Source organism: Choloepus didactylus, chromosome 8 (assembly GCF_015220235.1).
Source record: "Choloepus didactylus isolate mChoDid1 chromosome 8, mChoDid1.pri, whole genome shotgun sequence".
In the NCBI taxonomy this organism is placed as follows: domain Eukaryota; kingdom Metazoa; phylum Chordata; class Mammalia; order Pilosa; family Megalonychidae; genus Choloepus; species Choloepus didactylus.
The window spans coordinates 49,632,765-49,656,320 of NC_051314.1; the positions used below are offsets into that span (position 1 = coordinate 49,632,765).

Below are 23,556 nucleotides of genomic sequence, written 5' to 3' on the forward strand. Positions count from 1 at the left end.
AGGCAGTGCATGACGCATGGCCCATAACCCTTTCAGGCAAATTCTTGGCACACTTGTTAATTAATCGGTAAATGGCCAACTGAGTAGCTGGTCATAATCACTGGTTATCAAAGTGAAAAACCCTAGGTACATTTTTTTTAACTTAGAGATGGAAACTGCCCTTCAAAATTTAATATAAAAATATTTTTAAGAAAGTTTTTAAGAGGTTATTTTCTAGGTAATTTACCTAGGTCCTTAAGGGACACCTACTGTTGGAACCCTGGCCTTAAATCCGTTATTTTGTGTACTCTTATAGGTCAACATTCCAAAAACTTTAACAGAAATTAACAGCAGCCATAATTAACCACCAACGTTTCTGACGCTAGAACCATTTTCTCTCTAAAGAGGATAGGATTAATGTGCTGACGATTTCTCTTAATCTGAAAAAACTCATTTCCCCTCCCCCCACCCCCATATCCCCTTTCCATCACTTCCCTTCCCTCGACACGCATATACTCTGACCATTTCATTTGAGTGGAAAGTTAAAAGAAAGCCACACGCCAGCTACACCCACCCAGCGCTCCCAGGTATGGAATAGCAAAGTTCTAGGGCAGAACCTCCCTGCGCAGAGCCGGGCGATGCAGTCGCTCTGCGATACCGGTTCAGCTTCGCGCCGCGTCTGAAGGTCTGCCCGCCGCGGAACAGTTGCGGCTCCATCTGGCTGACAACCCACCCAAGCTTTCTTCTCCTCCACCACCACCACCTTCCCTCCTTCCCCCTCCTCCCCCTCCTTTCCGTTTTCCCTCTCCTCCCCCGCCTCCAATCTCCTCCTCTTTTTCTCACTACAAGAGGTTGCTGATGCTGAAGCCGAGCGTCACTCCGGCTCCCACGGCAGACATGGCGACATTGACAGTGGTCCAGCCGCTCACTCTGGACAGAGGTAAGGGAGCAGCCCGTCCGCCGGGTCACTTTGTCCCTCTGCCTCCCCCACTGCTGCCCCAGTCAACTCCCACCGGCACCGAGGGACGCCCTCGGGCGAGCGAGGACGAGCCAAGAAGGCGTTCGCGCCGAGAGCTAGATACTCTCTTCCTCTTTCTCTCCTTGCCACGTCCGCGCTGCCCCTTCAGACTTCACCCGCCCGGCAGAGGATTGTTTTAGCCGGGCTCCGGCGGCCCCGCCACCGCTCACAGCCCCTCGTCTGGCCGCCCTCCGAGCCTCGGGCTTTATTGGAGCAGATGTGCGGGGATCGCTAGGCGCCTGGGGCTCGGGGTTGGAGAGGGGCAGAGAGGAAGCTCGCTGTGCCGGGCGGGGGCGCCTGCAGCCAGAGACCGGAGAAGACTGGCGAGGGAGCCGCCTGCCAGCCAGGGAGGCCGGTGCCTCAGGAGGAAGGAACTTTGTCCCGGCACTAGGGGTTGGGGGTGGCGGGTGGCAGTCGGTCCGGTTTCGAGTGCCCAGGAAGCTGCCCGGGGACTGGCAGGACGCACCCCGGGGATGGCCTGTGCCCGGGGCGCACGATCGCTGTGCTGCCGTGGCGTGGAGCTGCCCTCTGCCGAAAGGGCAATGCAGAGAGCGGACAGCCGTGCCCGGCCGTGAGCGCCGCGTTCTGCAGCCGAGCCCCTCTGACTTCCCCGCTACCAGCTTGGAAAGGTAGAGAGGGTCGCGCTGGCTCCCGCCGCCGGCAGCTCCTCGGCGGTGTCAGCTAGCCGTTTCTAACCTCTCTTCACTCTCCTCACCCCCTGGGCCAGACTAGTTCCCTCCCAGCCCGGTGCCATCCCGGGGGAAGCGCAGGGTGCGTTAAAATCCAACTTCTGACCTGCGACCCCGTGCTTCCTGCTCTTTCTGACTTGAATGGGAAGCAGCGTTTGCTTCCTCCCCAGGACCTCCCCAAACCTAAGGATGGAGTCTTGGTTGTATCTGGTGCGGGGTTTCTTTGGTGCACGGTGCGGGGCGATACCTGTCCGTGTGTGTTTGGGTTTTCTTTCTTGGCTTCTGACGTCTAGTTACGAAGGCAGGCGCTCGAGTTCCACGGCTTGCAGCTGAGGGCACCCGCTGGTCCCTGTCTCTAGTGGCCGGATTTAGGACCCTGAGCGGCCATTTGATAATGGTGTGCTCAGAGAAAGAATGATTTAGTCCGATGTGCCTCTAAAATATTCTTTCTAGTGGATTAAACTGGACGGTGGGGATAACCAAAGAGCATCCTGCTGCGAGCACAGTGAAAAAACCAGTGAACCCAGTACGAGATTCTTAATTTGGAGAAATTGTGGATGACAACGCAATCTGTTGGCGCCAGAACAGATCATTTGTGGTGCCCGTAGCAACCTTACTTGGAGTAAGAGTTGAAAAAAACAGGAATGAAAACAAACAAAAGACCCCAATTGATTTTATATTGGGAAATGTTAATTTGCAAACTAGTAAATTAATAACAGTAGTTGAAGAGCTCGGAAATCCTTTGTATAATCCATGATTTCTCCCAACAGTATCATCATCTGCACTAAGCAGGTTAAAGCATTGACAGTAAAAGCCAAACAGATGGCAAGATATTAGAAATTACTGACTTCCCAAGTATTTTTGTTCTAATATGATGAGTTCTTATATTTTACCATCACTAAATCACAATCTTTAAACATCCTAAGCAAAATAAAATGACTATAAGAAGGAAAAACTCCAAGAAGAGTATATACCTGAGCATTTTAATATAATAATTATATTATTAATAATAAAAACATTTCACTTTTTTATTTTTGCCTTAGCCCTCAGAAGTATCACTCAGTTGTTGAGGGGAGGTACTAATTAGACTTAGATCTACTCTGAAAGTTTTGTTCTTGTTAGAAACTAAGCTGTACCTGTCCTTGCAGGTGTGATTAGGTTCATGCAGTAGCTCAGCAGGCTAGCTAGGTAAGGCTGTGGAGGCATCTGAATAAATGCACCAGCAGCTCATAGAGTGTGCAATTTAAGAATGATGGGTTATTGGCATCATCACTGAAAAGTCAAGATATTTTCTGTCTTATAAAATATCATTAAGTACTTACTCTCATCATTAAACTAATGAAAGAAGAGGTTCTGAAAAGTTTCCTCCAAAAAATAAAAAGAGACAGCCAGTGCTCCTTATCTGGGTCCTGGTTGCAACTCTGATACTTTGGATCAGTGGATGAGTCAATTAATCTCTTTGGGCCTCAGTTTCTCTCTCTGCCATGTGACAAATTTGGATCAATGATTCTGACACTGTGCACCTTTAATAGTCTATAATTTGATTAATTCATATTAGTATTTAGTTTTTTGTACCTACTGGGAGATTTTCCAGATCATCACCCCCTCTTCTGGATTGCTTTGATGCCTTTTGATGTGCTCTGAGGTCACCCTCTGCTTTGGCTCCATCAAAGCATTTTTCCGTACTCTGCTGTATTTGTCTCCCCATTGGGTAGAGCTCCTTGAGGAAAAAGGCCATTTCTAAATTATAAATTCATCTTTGTATTTTCATTGCCTGGCACAGTGCCTGACACACAGTAGATCAAAAAAAAAATAATGTAAGTTTGCATGAAGTTAAGTGAATTAAGGATGCAGTAACTTAAGCAATGCTGAAATACAGGATTTTAGTAATGAATGGAGATGGGAGTTCATAGATCCACAGAAGTTTGGTTCTGGGAAGGATGATAGAGATAACATAGGCTAGTGGTTCTTAACTTTTCTTTTCCCCTATATACTTGACAGATCACCATCAGTAATAGTATCTCACCCAGGCAGTGATTACTAACCAGGGGGGATTGTGGCAGATGGGCAGACAGGATGCTTGTCATTGCCCCCAGGGGCATCTCAGGGGCTCTGGCTACACAACTGACAATTTAAGAGCTGTTGGTTCTTTTCCAGTGTCTTCATCTGACAAATGAAAAACATGAGACAAAAGTTCATAAGAGATGTTTCCAAAGTCACTCTGTTAGTTTAGTGGGAGATTTAATGCTAAAATCCAATTCTTGTTTGGTTCACTTTCATGTCATAAACTGATTTATCTGGAATCTTCAGCAAATAAAAACTAAGCTGTGGATTGAAATTAAGATTTACTGCTCCCGGAATTCAAAAGAGCAGATCTGAAAATAAGAAACTCAAAGTCTGCACCTAGTTTCTTAGATCTCTAGGAAGCAAGCCTCTTCCAGAAACAGGCTGGGCTCTGAACTGATGAACTGGAGGACTGAGGGTTTTCATCACTCTGTGCATATCTTTTTTTTTTTCCTGAGTTTATTTTTTCCTTGCAGTTTTATTGAGATATAGTCACATACCATACAGTCATCTAAAGTGCACAATCAATTGTTCACAGTATCATCATACAGTTGTTCATTCCTCACCACAGTCAATTTTTGAACATCTTCATTTCTCCAAAAAAGGTAAAAAAAATAAAAATAAGAATAAAAATAAAAGTAAGAAAAACAACCTATCCCCCCCATACCCTCTTATTATTAATTTACTTTTTTGTCCCAATTTTTCTGTTCATCTGTCCACACACTGGCTAAAGGGAGTGTGAGCCACAAGATTTTCACAATCACATGGTCACAATGTATAAGCTATATAGTTAAACATTCATCTTCAAGAATCAAGACTACTGGGTTGCTATTCAACAGTTTCTGGTATTTCCTTTTAGCTATTCTAATACGCTAAAAACCAAAAAGGGATATCTATATAATGCATAAGAATAACCTCCGGAATGACCTCTTGATTCCATTTGAAATCTCTCAGCCACTGAGACGTTATTTTGTTTCATTTCTCTTCCCCTTTTGGTCAAGAAGGCTTTCTCAATCACATGATGCCCTGTCCAGACTCATCCCTGGGAGTCATGTCCCATGTTGCCATGGAAATTTACACCCCTGGGAGTCATATCCCATGTAGGGGGGAAGGCAGTGAGGTTACCTGAAGAGTTGGTTTAGAGAAAGAGGCCACATCTGAGCAACAAAAGAGGTTCTCTAGGGGTGACTCTTAGGCTAAATTATAAGTAGGTTTACGCTCTTATTTGCAGTAACAGGCTTCAAAAGGGCAAGCCCCCAGGTTTAGGGCTTGGCCTACTAAATTAGTAATCCCCAGTGTTTTTAAGAATATAAGGAATTCCCCAGGTGGGTAAATATAATATTTCCACATTTTTCCCCAGTCTCTCAAGGGGGTTTTTCAAATACTTTTTTATTCTCTGCCCAAATTACCCTGGGATGTATAGGGTCCTCATGCTAACCTGTACAAACCAATCAGATCTCACCCTCTATTCAAGGTTCCATGTAATTACGGTATTTGAATAAACTGATCATACAAGTTAAATTTTATAGCATGTTACAGAAAATAAAGATTTTCCACCAAATGAACATCTCTACCTTTGTTCTTACACAGAAGTTGAAGTTTTAAAACGCAGTCAATATCATCCTTTACCTTTTAGTCTGATTTACGTTAGTCCTAACCATGTCCATTTCGTTCATATCTCTAATTGAAGTCTGATCTCTTTTTCAGTCTATGCATATCTTAACTTTTTCCCCTCTACCATGGTTACCTCAGATTAACCCTGTGGAGGCCTTTAGTGGCCATGGCCAGAGTAGGTTACTCTTTGCTGAGGCTCCGTCCTTAGTATCCTTTGCTTATTTATTAAGCCGCAGAAATAAGCCCGACACTTCCAGGGGGTGGGTGTATATTATTGAGTTAAACAGCCATAATTCTAGTCTTCATGGTAATTAGAGCCTAACAGGGGTAGGAAGATGTAATAGAACACAAGCAAGCTGTTCATTCATTCACCCACACATTCATTAATTCAATATTTGCATACCACCTATTATATGCAAGACAAAGTTCCTTCTTTTATGGTCCATAAGAGTTCAGAGGAGGAGGCAGATAATAGGTGATTAATTAATTCAACAAATAAGTATTGAGTGCCAGCTTTATGCCAAGCACTGTTTTAGGCACTGAGACAGTAGTAGTAACTGATAGTCTAATGGAGTTTACATTCTAGTGAAAAAGACACAATGATCATATACATTCACAAATGTAAGTGCTAAGGAGCGTGATGAGGCTAATGATTAAAACTTGGTAAGGAAAGTGATGAGGGAGGCTGTTTTGGAAAAGATAGCCAAGGAAGCCCCTCTTGAGTTGAGGAAATCTGAGAAGATACCTGAAAATAATTGAGGGCACAAACTTTGTAGATATCTTAGGGAATGTGCTCAGGAGAAGGCTCACTCATGCCTCCTGGGAGCATAGAGGAAGGCAGGGTGGAAAGGGATAGAAGAGTGATGCAAAATTGAATGAGTGAAGTTGGTAACCAGGAGCCAGATGATGTAGCTCATAATGAGGATTTTAGATTAGTTAAAAATGTGAAGTTTTCTGAAAGAAATAGACATGTTTTTGGGATGGAGAATAATGGGTAAGGACTTATTTAGGTAGGGTTGGTCAAGGAAAGCTCACTGAGAAAGCAAAATTTAAAGTAAGTTTTGGTGTATTTATGAGATCCTTAGGAAAAGCTTTCTGGATAAAGGGAAGAACATATGTAAGAGCAGTTCCACGGATACATCTTGACTACCACTCATTTAGTACTTCTTGAACCAAGCAAATGACCAATTAATTAATCAGAAATAACACTCCAGGTATGCATCCTGGGGTGGAAATTTAGTTGTATGTATGCCAAGTGTCATAGTTTCCTACGGCTGCTGTAAAATAGCACAAATATGGTGGCTTAAAACACTTACTTCCTCACAGTTCTGGAGTCACAGTGTCAGCAGGGCCATGTATCCTTTGATGCTGGTATGGGAAAATCCTTCCTTGCCTCTTCTAGCTTCTGGTGGCATGCCAGCAATCCTTGGTGTTTCTTGGCTGCAGCTGCAGCATTTCAAGCTCTGCCTCCATCATCATGTGACCTTCTTCTCTCTGTTTCCGTCTGTGTGTCTTCTCCCTCTCTTATATGGACAACAGTAGTATTGGATTAAGCGTCCACCTTACTCAAATATGACCTCATTTTAACTTAATCAATTCCCTGTGAAATGACCCTATTTCCAAATAAGGTCACCTACACAGGTCCCAGGGCTTAGGACATCAACATATCTTTCGGGGGGGCACTATCCAACCCTTAGCACCAAGGAAATCTACAGATGAGCTGTTTGCCTTTTCTTTTTGCTAGGCTAAAACATCATACAGTATAATTTTATAATTAAGGTTTTCAAAGAAATACTGAACACTGGTTTACATGTCACAATGCGTAAATCTGCATGTTGAGTCCAAGTGGTCATAATACAAGATATACTTGCTTTCAGTCTAATATTTTGGATTATACTGGGATGTAGGAAGTAAAATATGTTTACCCTTGTGACAAAGAAAAGATGCTAAGGTGGAGATTAGTGTGGAATTCTTTTCCAGAATTTATAATGTTTGCAGCAATTCTTTCCTACACCAGAAGTTAAGACTCCTCAGCTTTTAATCTTTAGAACTAGGAATGACCTTCCAGCTAAACGCAAGGGAACAAAGCAGGTGCAATTCATGATGCTTAATACCTTCATAATAAAGAACATAGAAATACTTCAATACATATAAGACTGCTCGGGAGCTGCAATTCTCCTTCACTTTCCATCTCAAGGTCAGAAAAGACAATATACATAGAATTCTTTAAATTTCATTTCTGCTTATCTTTCCTCCATAATTTTAAGCAGAATGACTTCTAAAAATCATGCCTTATAAAGAAATAACATAAAAACAACTCTTGGAGAAAAAAATGGCTAATTAAAATAGTTTCTGGGAGTAATTCAAGTTGTATAATTTAAAATATTTGACGCAATGCTTATGACATGATTAGCAACTTACATCATGCATTTAGGGGCCTATTTAAAATAAAAAGTTGGTGTAACAGTCATCTAACTTTTCAGTGAGTTAAACTCAAGTTAGATAAGTAGCAAAAATGCAAATGGAAATCTTAATTCCTTGTCTTTTAAAATAAGTTAAAATTTAAAATATTGATGAAACAAGTCTGTATATTTTTCCTTTTAAAAACAAACTTTCCATCCTTTAAAAATGCTAATATAAAATCAAGAGCTTTCTTTTATTTTGTGAATTGAAACCTTAAGGAAATAAATGATGAGAACAAAAATTGAATGCAAATGAGAATCCCATGGGTACCACACTTTTCATAGAATTTGTGATACATTAAAATTTTCTTCCCTTCCCTTTTCACTTTTCAGGACATGCAGAGCTTATTATTTTATATATCTTCCAATTCAAGCCTTGGGCATCTTATAGCTTTTCTAATCAGTCGTATTCACCAGTTTTCATAAAATCTATGTTTGCCTGAAAATTGCTTTTGCTCACAGTCCAAAGAAGCTTGCACCTTCTCTCTCTCCTTGTTATTTATTTATTTATTTATTCATTTATTTGTGTTTGACATGAGGAGAGATTAAGGAAGAAGGAAATTAAAGTTAAGTTAAATTAGTTATTATTTTATTTAGAAAATGTAAGCATTGGTAGTTGTGATGGGGGAGGAAAGAGAGAGAGGAGCTGACTATATTTCAAGGCTCTTGTCTTAAAGCTTTCCCACTTCAGCAGCCAGATATATTTGACTTTAAAGATATTGTGACTTCTTTCTCATTATGTTCTCTGTGGGCCTCAATTATTTTTATTGTACTATTTACTGAAAATCTTTTCCTTTTTCTCTATAGACTTACAGAACACTTTTTGGGGGTCAGAATTTTGCCACATCTACCTTTTATTTTTTGCTTGCTAATGAAAAGTTTCAAAGACAAGGATGTTACTTTCTGAATAGTTTTTTTATTTACAAAGAAGACATTTTGTATTTAAGACTTTTATACACAGATGTAAAATTTACAAGAGTTCAAGATCAATGATAGAGCTTCCAGAGAAAAAAAAACGAATCTGATAAATATCTTCTAGTTTGGTGTGTCAGCTGTTCAAGCACTGAAACATATTTAGTGTGATTCTTTTATTTCTGAAATTAATGTTTTGTTTTGTGGAGTGCATTTTCAGGGATCACAATTAGTTCTTAGTTAGTAAGGAGAAGGGAACATTTAGAGAGTAACATCAAATGGAAGAGGTACGCTGGGCATTAGGGATGATATTATATGCCCAAAGCAGATTTTCTCTTCTTAAAGTGTTGACATATATCTGTTGGCCCACAAGTCCATTTGGTCAGGGACCTGTTGGATTTATTTATGTAGAGCAGGACATTCTCTGACACATAGTAGGGCTCAGTGTTATATTTGTTGTTTAAATGAATGAATGAAATTGACTTAGCTGGCCTAGTAATCACAGACTCATTCTTAATGCTAATAAATCATTTCATCCTAGAATAATGCAAAAGATGTGTCTACCTATGTCTGCACTTTGTCTCCAAGTGACTGTGTAGCAGGCTTCTGAAAGTGGAGTGTTTCCAGGGCCAGAAAAGCCTAGCCAGTGTGGTACTGGTGTTGATAATCATAGCTTGTGTGATGGTTTGAAGTTGTACGCACCCCAGAAAATCATGTTCTTAAAACAAATCCATTCCTGTGGGTGTAGACCTATTGTGGGTGGGAACTTTTGATTAGGTTATTTCAGTTGAGGCATGCCCCAGGTGGATCTTAATCATCTTACTGGAGTCGTTTATATGAAGATGAAATTCAGAGAAATACACAGAAGCTGACAGAGAGGGACACAGAAACAGAGAGAAAGCCACAGAGACAGAGAGGAAGCCACTGAAGCCAGAAGCCAGAGCATCAAAATCCGCAACAGAGGGGAGAGACCAGCAGACATAACCCTGTGCCTTGCCATGTGACAGAGGAGTCCCAGATCAGCAACAGTCTGTCTTTAGGAAGAAGGTGTCTTGATGATGCCTTGATTTGGACATTTTTTTGGCTTCATAACCATAAGCTTGTAAGCTAATAAATCCCCATAGTGAAAAGCCAGCCCATTTCTGGTATATTGCATTTTGTCAACTTTAGCAAACTCAAACACCCTGCCTCCATTGTCTACATCTATCCAGCTGTCTTAACTTGTTAATTGAACTGGGCAACCTAATGCCAGAGTGAAAAAGAAAGGGGGGTAAGTCTTAGCAGACTCCCTCTCCCTAAAAAACAAAACAAAACAAAGAAACAAAAACAGCCCTACACTATCTCATTTTTTGACTATAGATGGATGAATTATAGGACTATATGTAGACAAACAAGTTAAAATGGATTTAATTTGAAATGACTGTGTTGGCAAATGTGAACATAAACTAAAACACTCATACTGATTACACTGATGCTTTACTTCTGGTCTAGGAGATAGAGAATTTTATTATATGAATAAATTAGAGTACTTTACTTAGTAATATGCTAGCTGGATTGAAGGCTTGCCTAAAAAAGTAAATATGCCCAAAGATTGCTTGAAAAAAATCATGTGGAATTAAAAACTTGCTTTGAAGTTATACTCAGATGGTTATCTATCTCGGACAGAAAAACAAGGGCTTTACTTTAAACTGATGCTAATCTCCAATAGAAACTGTTACGGTACCCGCAAGTTGAAGTACGAGACAGCCAAACAGAATTTAAAGAGCCTTTATTAGCTGGCCGGCGACTGCTCACCGTCACTCCACTCAGGGAGTTCGGCAAGCAGCCCCGACCTGAGTGTGCTTGAGACTCATATAGGCAGAAACCACATCCTGAAATTGCAAGCAAGCTATTTTGACAGAAGCAGAGCTGGCGGTTAGTTATTGGCTGCTTAGGATCTTTAGCAAGGTTGAGAAATTTTCTCAAGGTTGGCACAATGGTTGATTGTTGAAATGGTTATGCTTGGCTAATGCATACAACCGCAAGTTTCACTCCCTAAAACGGTACAGTTTCACTTCCTTCTTCTCAGGGCTTAATGCTTACACAACATTTTTTACTTTGTAGTCATTGCCGGTTGACGGGGAGGGGGCCCTCCTGTTACAGATTAAGGGGAGAGACCCCACTTCAGAAACATAGTAGCTATTCAAGTCCAAGTGGTTCTGCCTTTTTTTTTTTTTTATTTGCCCAGTATGGTGATGATTATGATATTTCAGCATAAAATATTCTGTTTTTTCTTCTATTAATGAAAATTTCTTCAACCAAAAAGGATAAAATAAGGATAGTCACACTGAGTTTTAAATCTTCAAGTTAAGTGGGGAACAAAAACAGAACAAAACAGAGAACATCAATTCACAGCTGAGTCCATTTAACAATAGTGAAAGAATTTGGGGATATGGTTGAGAGACTTCTGACCATCGCCTTCGAGGAAAATTGGAGAAGGGCAGCAATTGCTGATGGTTAAATATCCTGGCTTCCAAAATGATGATAAAGTATTTCAGGAAACCATAGATCAATGTACACGTTGTTGCTTCCTGGCAGAAAAATCTGAGGCACAATATTAGAAGGATGGAATATTAGCCTTTAGAAAAGAAAGTGGTGATCATATGGAAGCTACATGGGATTACTAAGACTAAGTCTTGCCAAATTTCAGGTGTAAGCCATGATGGTAGTGTATACTCATAGCACCACAATTTCCATAGAAACCTTGTGGAAATGTGGAGTTATGGGATGCGGTGATTGCATGCCTGGATTTCCTGCTTGAAAGAATTTAGTTCTCTGTTCAGTTCAACATTTTAATTGGTATTTTGAATGAAGGCCACTGATGGTATTTTAATCAGTGCATGTCAGTTTACAGGTGACATAGAGCTAGGAGTAATAACAAATCATTTGGCCAACCGAATCAACATTCTAAAATTATACCTAGCTTGAATGGCAGGTTAAAATAAGTGAGATAAAATTTAGTGGAAATGAGTGTTCACACTGTCATATATTGCACTGATCTGTTACTGGAATAATCTTCCTTCAGAAAAGTTGATTTAGAAAAGATTAGTGGTTTTATTTAATAAATTCATAATGAGCAGAATGATGATGTTATTAAAAAAATAAAATATACAAATATTCCTTTAAAAATAAAAATGACCATAACCAACAGACCTTATTCCAAAACTGTTAGAATGATTTAAAATTAGGAATCACTCTTTGTTGGCATATTAATCATATTAATGATATTAAAATTTTAAAAATATGATAAAAGACTAATTCACAGTAGCAGTGTTTCTCCATGAGACAACATTGGCATTTGGGTCCCTAAAATTATTTGTCATGAGGGACTATTCTGTCTGTGTAAGAGATACTAAATGCCAGTCATCCTCCCAACATTTTGTCAACTTAACACATCCTGATGAATTTCCAGACTCCCCCTTGGAAGATAGTACTATCTCATCCAGTTGAGAATAACTGATTTATAAGAAATTGAGGATAGTTCAACGTTAGGAAATCTTTTACTGTATTTCTTGGCATTAACAGATTAAAGGGGAAAGCCATATCTTCTCAGTAGATGTTGATAAAGACATATAATAAAGATGTGATAAAAGGCAACATTAATTTCTTATTTTAAAACAAACAACTCTTAGTAACTTGTAAGTTTGGGGACTTCCTTAATAAGATAAAGACTAGCCATCAGAGGTCAATGTCAAATATATTTAATGGTGAAAACTGCAACATTTTTTTAACATAAAGAACACTGCAGAAACAATCTATCCAGTCTGATAAGATAAAAACAATAATTAATCATTACAAATTAAATACTGTAAAAATTATCATTATTTTCAGATTATTTATCAACTGAAAAGCTATTAGAAATTATAAGCGAATTTGTTGAAATTATCCAAGACAATTGTTCCTCCAAATCAATAATTTTCTTCTATCCAAATAATAACAAATTTAAAAATTTGATAGAAAACTATCTAATTCCACAGAGCAAAATAACCTGAAAAATCGAGAAATAAAAAGAGATAAAATTATCAATTTTGAGTGCCTTCTATATGCTAAATGTACTGTGTATTCAGACATGGGGGAGATACAGAAGTAAACAAATTAGACAGATTTCCTGTTAGTCATGGTGCTTCCATTCTAGTTAGGGAAAATATTTAAATAGGAAAACAAACAGTAGGATTCCAGAGGGCGGTAAGTGCAGAGAAGGAAATTAAGCAGTGGACTGGGGTTGAGGGCTGCTTACACAGCTTGGTGCTAGAAGGGCTCTCTGAGGAGGTTATGCAGGGAGTTGCTAACATGGTACAGCGTGGGAACACAGGTTCAGGGCACAACAGAAACGTTCAGCAAATGATCCCTTTATTACTTGCACCGTATAAAGAGTCCAGAAAGGGCAAATAATTTCTTTGTCACTTAAGCACAAGGAGTCCAAAAGAGCAGGGGAAGAAGTCCCCTCACTGCCGGTCTCCTCGGGTGGCCACAACTGCTCCTGGTCAGGGTCGGTAGATGGCAGCTCCACACACCTCACTGCACCAAAGAAGACAGTGTCCAAGGATGGTTTTATTTCACCTCTTGGTGGGGGCTCCCTGCCGCTGAGAAATCCTGTTCTGATGAGCATTTGCAGCTGCATGTTCCTGGTCTCTGGGTTTAAGGTCTAGCTGGGCCTTTCCATTAGACTTAACATGACCCTCAGATTGTAGAATGACACTCAGTAGAAAAGGAGGTAGGGGTACCTGAAGGCTGGAGGATGACCACTTAGCATGTGTTTGTGACTTCCCCAGAGAAGGAGGTGGGGTAGGTGAGGGCTGAGTGATGGCCACTTAACAGATGTCTGTGATTTCCCTAACAATGGTAACATTCAAGCAAAGACCTAGCCATGCAAAGATCTGGGAGAAGAGCATTCTGAGAAGAGGAGAGAACAAGTGCAAAGACTCTAAGTCTAGAACAATTTTGGAGCGTTCAGGCAACAGAAAACAGGCCAGCATATCAGGAACATAGAAAACAAGGGAGAGAAACGTACAGAGGGCACAAAACTGTAATCAGGTAATAAAACCTATGTTACAAAATTATGAGGATTAAATGAGAAAAAGGGTGGTAAAATGCTATGTAAACTGTAAAGTGGCATTCTAATTCTATTTTCTTCTAGTTTCAGTTGCACCCTTTAAAGATATTTCTGAAGTATTGTATTGTTTGGAAACCCATGTTTCAAGAGTAATATTTGTGAAATAGAGCCCATTTTGAGAAGATGAAATGTAATGAAAGGTATGGAAATTAGTTTATGAGAGTTGTAATTATGTGGTTATATTTAATTCAACCATTCACCAAACATTTATCAGTAGGTTAAAATGCCCAGGTCATGACTGAGACGCTGGGTACTCAATGGTGACACAGCAGACTGAGTCATGGCCACTGCCTTCATGGGTTTGCATTGTAATGAGAAAAGGAGACAATGCACAAGTAAACAGACAAATACAATAAATGGTGATAAATGCTGTGGAAAAAGTAAATAAGATGGTATGCTGCAAAACTTAATATAGTCTGGAAAATCTGGGAATGTCTCTTTGAGAGAGGAGTCTAAAGCTGAGAAGATGAGAAAGATCTAGTCTAGAAAGTACAGTCTAAATTGTATACATAGAATGTGGCAGCCAGGACCCTGGTTTCAGATGGTGATAATTAAATAGAAAAGGTAGTTATCAGAAATTTATTGAATAGTTCATCTCCATGTGAGAGAATAGGCAAGAACCAAAGGAGGGGATCAGAGTCGGCAGTGGAGCACACAGCAGTACCAGGGAAAGGGGACATCTGGGTCGACGGCCACCACTGGTGCCCCAGCCCTGACTACTCACTGCCCTTGGTGGTGCTGCTGTCACTGACATCCCATAGCTGTCAACACCTTGAAAATCGCGGACAGGCCCTGTGCCTCCATGAATCCATGATGATTCAGGCCTGGACCAGGGCAGAGGGGGATTAGCATGACACTCAAAAACATGGACTCCAGAGCCAGCCTGGGTTTGAAACCCAACTTTGCCATGTACTGACCCTGCAACTTTCGTCAAAGTTACTTGACTGCCAGTTTTTGTATCTGTAAAATGGTGAAGGATAAAAAATAGCACTTACCTCATGGAGTTGTTGGTATTAAATGAGTTAATATGTATCAGGTATTTAGAACAGGCCTAACAAACAGGGACCACTCAACGATAGTAATTATTTATTTCCTAAATCCGGTAGGTCTTGTGATTCAGTTACACTGAGTTGGAGATCTGTTTAGTTTGGTATTTTCTAGCAGTAGAAAGGATTTGGGAATGCCTGTAGGTCAAAATAAAGCATTTCTCGTATACACATCTAAATTGCCAATCCACATTTTCCCCCCAAATCACATCTTTCTTGATGTATCAGTAACACGCTTTTTAAAATAATTCTGATAGAGCACTTACTACATGATGTTGAAATTATTACTTTACATAATTTACCCATTGCCTATCACAGTACCTTACAGATAAATGCTCAAATGTTTGCTGAACAAATTAATGATTTGTCTTCACAAATATTGCACAGTTTCAAGGGGTAAAACTAGGTAAATGAACAGATCATGTAAGGTGACATTTTTTATTCAAGAAAGAATGTCCTACATTTATTCAGTTCAAATTAGAATAGGTTCCTTCGGGGAACTAGTGAGAATCCTGTTACTGTAAATTACAGGAAAAAGTTGAAGAGTGAATTGTAAAAGTTGTTTCAGATGCACTTTAAGATTTAATGATTATTTAGAACAGGAATTAGAGCTTAAGTAGATGCTTAATGGTTTTATGTTGTTTATTTTTAAAATAATCTAGCTATGTACAAATATCAAAAGTATGCCCAACAGTTAGTTGCCTGGGGAAAACATTACTGAGTGGCTTTTTGACCCATGTGTAGGGTTGCTTATTTGGAAAGCGTCACATGCTGCTGTGAGGGGCATACATGTGGCAGTCAAGAGTGTAAACTCTGGATCCAGGCTCTGTGGGTTCAAATCCTGCCCCTGCCTCTTTCTAGTTGTGTAATCTTAGGCCTTGCACGACATTCTCTTTACTTTAGTTTTATCATCTGTAAAACTGAAAATAATAATCATAGTCTCTACTTTTTAAATTTGCAGTAAAAATTAACAGAGAAAATATATGCAAGTGTTTAGAACACTACCAGATTCATAGGCAGTGCTCAATAATGATTGATTATTGCCCACCTCTTCTATCCCAGGGTATGGATCTTCCATAGTGGCAATAAATGAAAGGTACATTAGCTTCAGATTTAGACAGATGTGGATTTGAATTGCAATTCTGCCAGTTAATTTTCTGTGGATGCTTAGAACATTTATTCTTGGTGCATTTTATGCCCTTCTTTTTCTTTTAAACAGGTTTATTGAGATATATTCATATACCATACAATCCATCCAAAGTATACAATCAGTAGCTTTTAGTATAATCACAGAGTTGTGCATTCATCAGTGCAATTAATTTTAGAACATTTTCATTACTCCAAAAATAAAATCCCCGTCCCCTTGGCAGTCACCTCTCAATCCCTCCATCCTTCTCCAGCTCTACATAACCATTAATCTAATATAAATAAATCTATATTTACATTTTATACAAATGAAATCATACAATATTTAGTATTTTGTGTCTGGTTTCTTTCACTTAGTGTAATTTTAAAAAAATATATTTTTTTAATTAGAGAAGTTGCACATTTACAGAAGAGTCATGTAAAAAATACAACATTCCCATATACCCCCTATTGTTGACACTTTGCATTAGTGTGGTACTTTTGTTACAATTGATGAAAGAATATTAAAATATTACCGTTAACTATAGTCCATAGTTTGCATTAGGTATATTTCTCCCATATACCACCCTATTTTTAATGCCTTGTAATAGTATCATACATTTGTTATAATTCATGAAAGAATATTCTTATATTTGTACTATTAACCACAGTCCATTGTCCACAACAGGGTTCACTGAGTTATACAGTCCCATGGTTTATCCTCTAACTTTCCTTTTAGTAACATACATGACCTAAAACTTCCCCTTTCAACCAGATTCACAAATATAACTCAGCACTGTTAATTACCCTCACAATAATGTGCTACCATCACCACCATCCATTTTCAAACTTTTACAAACAAGCAAAATAGAAATTCTTCACAAATTAAGCATCAGCTCCCCTTTTCTACCCTGATTCTACCTCTGGTAAACCTATATTCTAGATTCTAACTCTATGAGTTTGCTCATTAAATTAGTTCATTTTGTGTCTGACTTATTTCAATAAGGTCCTCAAGTTTCCTCCATGTTGTCACATGCATCAGGACTTCATTCCTTTTAACAGCTAAATAATATTCCATCATCTGTATATATCACATTTTGCTTTTCCAATCATCTCTTGATGGACACTTGGGTTGCTTCCATCTTTTAGCAATTGAGAATAATGCCACTATGAACATCAGTGTGAAAATGTCTGTTTGCGTCCCTGCTTTCAGTTTTTCTGGTTATATACATAGTAGTGGGATTGTCTGATCATATGGCAATTCTATACTTAGTTTCTGGAGGATCTGCCAAATCGTCTTCCACAGCAGATGCACCATTTTGCATCCCCACCAAGCAGTAAGTGCTGTGTTCCTCCACATCCTCTCCAAAATTTGTAGCTTCAGTTTATTTAATAGTGGCTATTCTAATAGGTGTAAAATGATACCTTGTGCTTTTGATTTGCATTTCCTTAACAGCTAGTGATGTGAGCATCTTTTCATGTGCTTTTTAACTATTTGTATTTCCTTTTTGGAAAATGGCTATTCAAGTCTTTTGCCCATTTTTTTTTTTTTTGATTGAGTTGTATGCTTTTTATTGCTGAGCTGTAAGATTTCTTTATCTATTCTGCATATTAAACCCTTGTCAAATATGTGGTTCCAAATATTTTACCCCAATGAATAGGTTGTCTTTTCACTTTCTTGACAAAGTCTTTTGAAGTACAAAAGTGTTTCATTTCAACGAGGTACCATTTATCTATTTTTTCTTTGATTGCTTATTCTTTGGGTGTAAAGTCCAAGAAACCATTGCCTACCACAAGATCTTGAAAGTGCTTCCTTACGTTTTCTTCTAGCAGTTTCATGGTCCTGGTTATTATACTTAGGTCTTTCATCCACTTTGAGTTAATTTTTGAATAAGGAGTCAGATAGGGTCCTCTTTTCATTCCTTTGGATATGGATATCCAGTTCTCCAAGCACCATTTGAAGAGACTATTTTTTCCCAATTAAGTAAACTTGACAGCCTTGTCAAAAATTGATTGACCAAAGACGGGAGTGTCTATTTCTGAACTCCCAGTTGGATTCCACTGTTCAGTATATTTATATTTATGCCAGTACCATGCTGTTTTGACCACTGTAGCTTTGTAATATGCTTTAAAGTCAGGAAGTGTGCGTCCTCCAATTTCATTCTTCTTCAAGATGTTTTTGGCTAGTTGGGCCCCTTGTCCTTCCACATAAATTTGATGATTGGCTTTTCCATTTCTGCAAAGTAGGCTGTTGAATTTTGATTGGGATTGCATTGAATCTGAAATCATTTTGAGTAGAATTGACATCTTAATGATATCTAGTCTTCCAGTCCATGAACACAGAATGTCCTTCCATTTATTTAGGTCTTCTTTGATTTCTTCTAGCAGTGTTTTGTAGTTTTCTGTGTACAGGACCTTTACATCCTTGGCTAACTTTGTACCTAAATATTTGACTCTTTCAGTTGCTACTATGTATGGATTTTTTTCTTGATTTCCTCCTCAGATTCCTTATTACTAGTGTATAGAAACACTACTGATTCTTGCATTTTTATCTTGTATCCTGCCACTTTGCTGAATTGTTTTGTATTTCTAGTAGCTTTGTTGCAGATTTTTCAGGACTTTCTATCTAAAGGATCATGTCATCTGCAAATAGTGAATGTTTTATTTCTTCCTATCCAATTTGGATGCCTTTATTTCTTTTTCTTGCCTAACTTCTCTGGCTAGAACTTCTAGTACGATGTTGAATAACAGTGGTGACATTGGTCATCCTTGTCTTGTTCCAGATCTTGGAAGGAAAGCTTTCAGTCTATTGCCGTTGAATATGATGGGTTTTCCCTATATGTCATTTATCATGTTTGTGATGTTTCCTTCTATTTCTGTCTTTCAAACTGTTTTGTGAAGAAAGGATGCTGGATTTTGTCAAATGCCTTTTCTGCATCAATCATAATGAGCATGTGTTTTTTCCCCTTTTATTTGTTAATGTGGTATGTTACATTAATTGATTTTCTTCTATTGAACCACCATTGCATGCCTGGAACAAACCACTTGATCATGATGTATAATTCTTTCAGTATGCTGTTGGATTTGATTTGAAAGTATTTTGTTGATGATTTTTGCATCTACATTCATTAGAGAAATTTGTCTGTAAGTTTGTTTTCTTGTATCTTTATCTTGCCTTGGTATTATTGTCCTTTTGGCTTCCTAGAGTGAATATGTAGCAGTCCCTTCTTCAATTTTTTGGAAGACTTTCGGCAGGATTGGCTTTACTTCTTCGTGGCATGATTGGTAGAACTCACCTGTGAAGCCATTTGATCCTCAGCTTTTTTTTTCTGTTGGGAGGTTTTTGATGACTGTTTCATCTGTTTACTTGTAATTGTTCTTTTGAGGTCTTCTATTTCTTCTGTAGTCAGTGTAGGTTGTCCGTGTGTTTGTAGGAATTTGTCCATTTCCTCTAAGTTGTCTGATTTCTTGGTATACAGTTGATCATAGTATCCTCTTATAATCCTTTATATTTCTGTGGTGTTGGTAGTAATGTCCCCCTCTCATTTCTGATTTCATTTGTTTGCTTCTTCTCTCTTTTTTTCTCTGTCAGTCTAGTTAAGGATTCATCAAGTTTATTGATCTTCTCAAAGAACAAACTTTTGGTTTTGTTAATTCTATTGTTTTTTATTTTCAATTTCATTTATTTCTGCTCTAATCTTTGTTCTTTCTTCCTGCTTTGGGATTAGTTTGCCATTTTTTCTAGTTCTTCCAGGTGTACAGTTAGGTGTTTGATTTGAGCTCTTTTTTTTTAATATAGGTATTTAAGGCTATAAATTTCCTTCTCAGCACTGCCTTCACTAAACTCCATAAGTTTTGATATGTTGTGTTCTTCTTTTCTTTTGTCTCAAAATATTTACTGATTTCTCTTGCAATTTCTTCTTTGACTCATGGATTGTTTAAGAAAGTGGTATTCAACTTCCATACATTTGTAGATTTTCCAGTTCTCTACCTGTATTGATTTCCAGCTTCATTCCAATATGGTTAGAGAAAGTGCTTTATATAGTTTCAGTCTCTTAAAATTTATTGAGATATTGGAGCTGCGCTGTCCCCCTTGAGGGTTTGCGGCCAACCGCTCCCTTGTGGGCCACTGCTGCTGCCGTCGCCGTCCACACCAGACAGACGGGAGAAAATTGTTGGTCGGAACAGCGCCATTGCTGCCGGTGTATGCGGGTCTCTTTTCATCGGGTACTGCATTTACTTTGACCACAAGAGATGGAGTGACCTCAATTTCAAGAACAGGCTGCGAGAGTGAAGAAAGAAACAAATTTGCCAAGGTGAGAGCTGGGCTTTTTAAGTTACCTGACCTTAAAGATGCTGAAGCTATTCAGAAACTTTTCCTTGAGGACATACAGCTTGGTGAAGAGTTACTAGCTCAAAGGGAGTATGAGAAGGGTATGGACCATTTGACAAATGCAATTGCTGTGTGTGGACAGCCACAGCAATTATTGCAAGTATTACAGCAAACTCTTCCACCACCAGTGTTCTACTTCTAACTAAGATCCCAACAATTAGAGAATTGTAAGTGCTCAGAGCTTGGCTGAAGATGATGTGGAATGAAAAAAAAATGACAACATAATAAAATCTCAATTTAAAATATTAAAAAAATTTGGAAGATGAACAGCTCTGGGGGAATAAGGGCAAATGTGCTTGATATGGACTGTATACCACACTGAAGTCTACCAAAGTTAATTTTTACTTTGTGTAGATCCATTTGTCTGTTTTATTTATTTTTCCCAGTGAAAAGTGTATTTTGATGAGTATTTTTCATTTTATAAATACAACGAGTTACTGAAATATCATGGATTTTGTTTCTTCCGAAAATGTGCAATTAAAATGTACATACATGTAACTATACTTAGGTTAAAAATACCCAGTGCTCAGTTTCGAAAGATAAGACAAAAAAAAAGTATAGGAGAAAGCTGAAGGATGCACAATTTTTAAAGCTAGTACATTTTGCTGTGCATCAGAAGATTGTGTGAAAACTTGATTGTGTATATCCAATATTTGTGAAAGATGGTGCTGTGCTATATTATCAACTTCACCTCTACCCCTTCTATCAGTCTTGAAATACTTTGTTTAAATCAATGAGCTTAGTGAAATGTTTTATTTAAAACAGTGGGCTTAGTATATTCTGGGTATTTATCACCCTGTATTTTAGATATGTGTAGTTGCAAATAGCACTAGCTGTGTGAGCTTCATTAATTCATGTCTGCTCACTTTCCTCGTTTGTAAAATAAGGGAGCCGGTCCACTTATTTCTGAGGTATCTCTTTCAACTGCTAATGTATATTGTTCTTTTCAGCATCTTCAAATCCACCTTCACATGAGGAGTGTCTTTGTTTGACTGCCAGGCCTTGCATTGTTTTATACTCTGAATTTTGCATGCTTGCCTGACTTAATTATTTCCAAATTGATCTTTTGTTAATGTCTAACTATTGTGTTGATTTTCACTGATATCATATGGTTCTGTCACAATTCTGTAAATTAATTAGAAGTGTATTGGTAACTGGATGACCTGCTTATAAGAAATGTTTATTTCCCTCTGCATTTCTCTTTAGTGTACTTCTTTAATCCTAATTCAACTTAATTCATTTATCTTGTTGGACACTAAGAGTAAGGCATAATCTTGTGGCTGAAGACTGAAAAGCGTGCAGCTAGTCGAACCTTTTGTTCTCAAATATTAACATGTTTTCTGCATGTTAATATTTAAAGATCCTTGGTATTGTGTGGCATGTGCTGAACATTGTACCAACTGGCATTTATGCTGTCTAAAAGTCTACAGAGAGATTCCAAAGGTTTTTCCTATGTACTGGGCTTTTGGTTTACTAACAAACTTTTCTTATTTATCTTAGGGGTTTTTCTATGTGGTGGTTGTGTTATAGTGGAAAGAGTTTGAAATACAGGTCTAGCTTCTGCCTCTAGTTAGTCACATAGCCTTGGGCATGTCATGTTATATCACCTGTAATATTCTCACCTATAAATGAGAACATCAAACTAGATTGTTCAAACATTTAAGGACTCTTACTTCAGGTACCTTCTTACTTTTATTATTATCATGACACTTGGTGCACTTTTTTGGGGGGGATGATCAGTAGAAACATGACAGTCATTTTACTAATAGGCTCTGAAATTCAAAGCATTGTAGTAGTGATTGGTTAATAACTGACCATGAAGCTGAGAAACAAGCTTCTCTCTTGCAACAGTCTAGGTATAGATTGGGGTGGTATGTGGGGTAGATAGAGGGAGAATATAGGTGGAAAAAAGAGCAAGGAGCACACAGCTTGGCATGAAAAGAATGGGTCCAGAAAAACTAAGAATTGGCTGGAGGAGTAGGGGTCAATTTAGATTTGGGGAGGGTAGAAAGCCAACTGTATATGTCCTTGAAAATTGTAGTGCAGTACAAGCTGAGTATCACTTGGCTTTCTGGAAAACAATCCACTTTGGTTTAAGCCTTGTTGAAAAGTCTGTGTTTGCCTCACTTTAGAGATGTTTAAGCCAATTACATTTTGGCTTAATCAGCTTTGGTACTTTTGAAAGAATTACAGAAAAAAAAAAATCACCTACTTTTTTTTACCCCAGTGAACACAATGTTTCTTACCTAAAGTTTTAATAGTGGTGATGAAACCAGGGAATTGTGATGCTAGACAAATGGTACCCAGTAGATGAGAATAAAACAATTCAGTATTTAATTCGAGTAAAACAGAGAATGTTACCATGTGCTAATGTTGCACGCTATTATAAAATCTTTGGAAATGCAAACATGTATTAGGGTGTGTTGACATGTTTCTTTGGGAAACATCTTTGTTCAATACAAAGGTTCTATAGTTTGTATTTAAGGTGACAGCATTTAAAGCATAGGCTTACCTGATAGTAGATTGTTTTTCTATTAATAGATAACTAGAACTTATGTTCACATTTAACTTAGGTAAAATGTGTAAAACCTAATACAGTGTGCCTAGCATACAGTCAGTAAATACTTGATTCTTCTAATCCCTCAATAAGTTTAATATTTTTACCTCTTTCCTGCCTGTCTTTGTGACCTCACTGATTCAACCTATGGACCAGAGTGTTAATGAAAGTTATTGCAGAAGAGATTTTGAAAAAAGTGGCCATATCATGCGCCATCAGACACAATTTTTTTTCTTGTAACGTAAAAAAAATGCAGTTTTTATTATTGCCTGTGCCTCAGCTGTTTAAGTGAATATTAAAGGGCTTGGAGGAAAAAAAAATATTGAGATTTGTTTTGTAAACCAACATGTGGTCTATCCTAGAGAATGATTCACTTGAAAAGAATGTATATATACTCTCTGGGGGTGCATATGTCTGTGCGGTCTAGGTCATTTATCGTATTCAAGTTCTCTGTTTCCTCATTGATACTCTGTCTAAATGCTCTACCTGTTGATGAGAGTGTTGTACTGAAGTCTCCAACCATTATTGTAGAAACATCTATTTCT

At 38.4% G+C, this 23,556-nt stretch overlaps 1 protein-coding gene and 1 pseudogene across 2 annotated transcripts in view; both read left to right on the forward strand.

The window, feature by feature from the left end:
* The first annotated feature begins 548 nt into the window (after nt 1-548).
* LIN7A (lin-7 homolog A, crumbs cell polarity complex component) overlaps nt 549-23,556 on the forward strand; it is a 166,312-nt gene continuing 143,304 nt past the window's right edge. Inside the window, exons 1-2 of one of the 2 annotated variants that reach the window (XM_037847117.1) lie at nt 549-566; nt 829-919. In XM_037847117.1, the coding sequence (XP_037703045.1) occupies nt 838-919 (82 nt within the window). In that variant the 5' untranslated portion in view covers nt 549-566; nt 829-837. Of the gene's footprint in view, nt 567-828; nt 920-1,421; nt 1,627-23,556 lie in introns of those variants that run through there. The other variant, XM_037847118.1, reaches the window with a different exon arrangement.
* Nucleotides 13,617-20,660, forward strand: LOC119541553 (annotated as a pseudogene).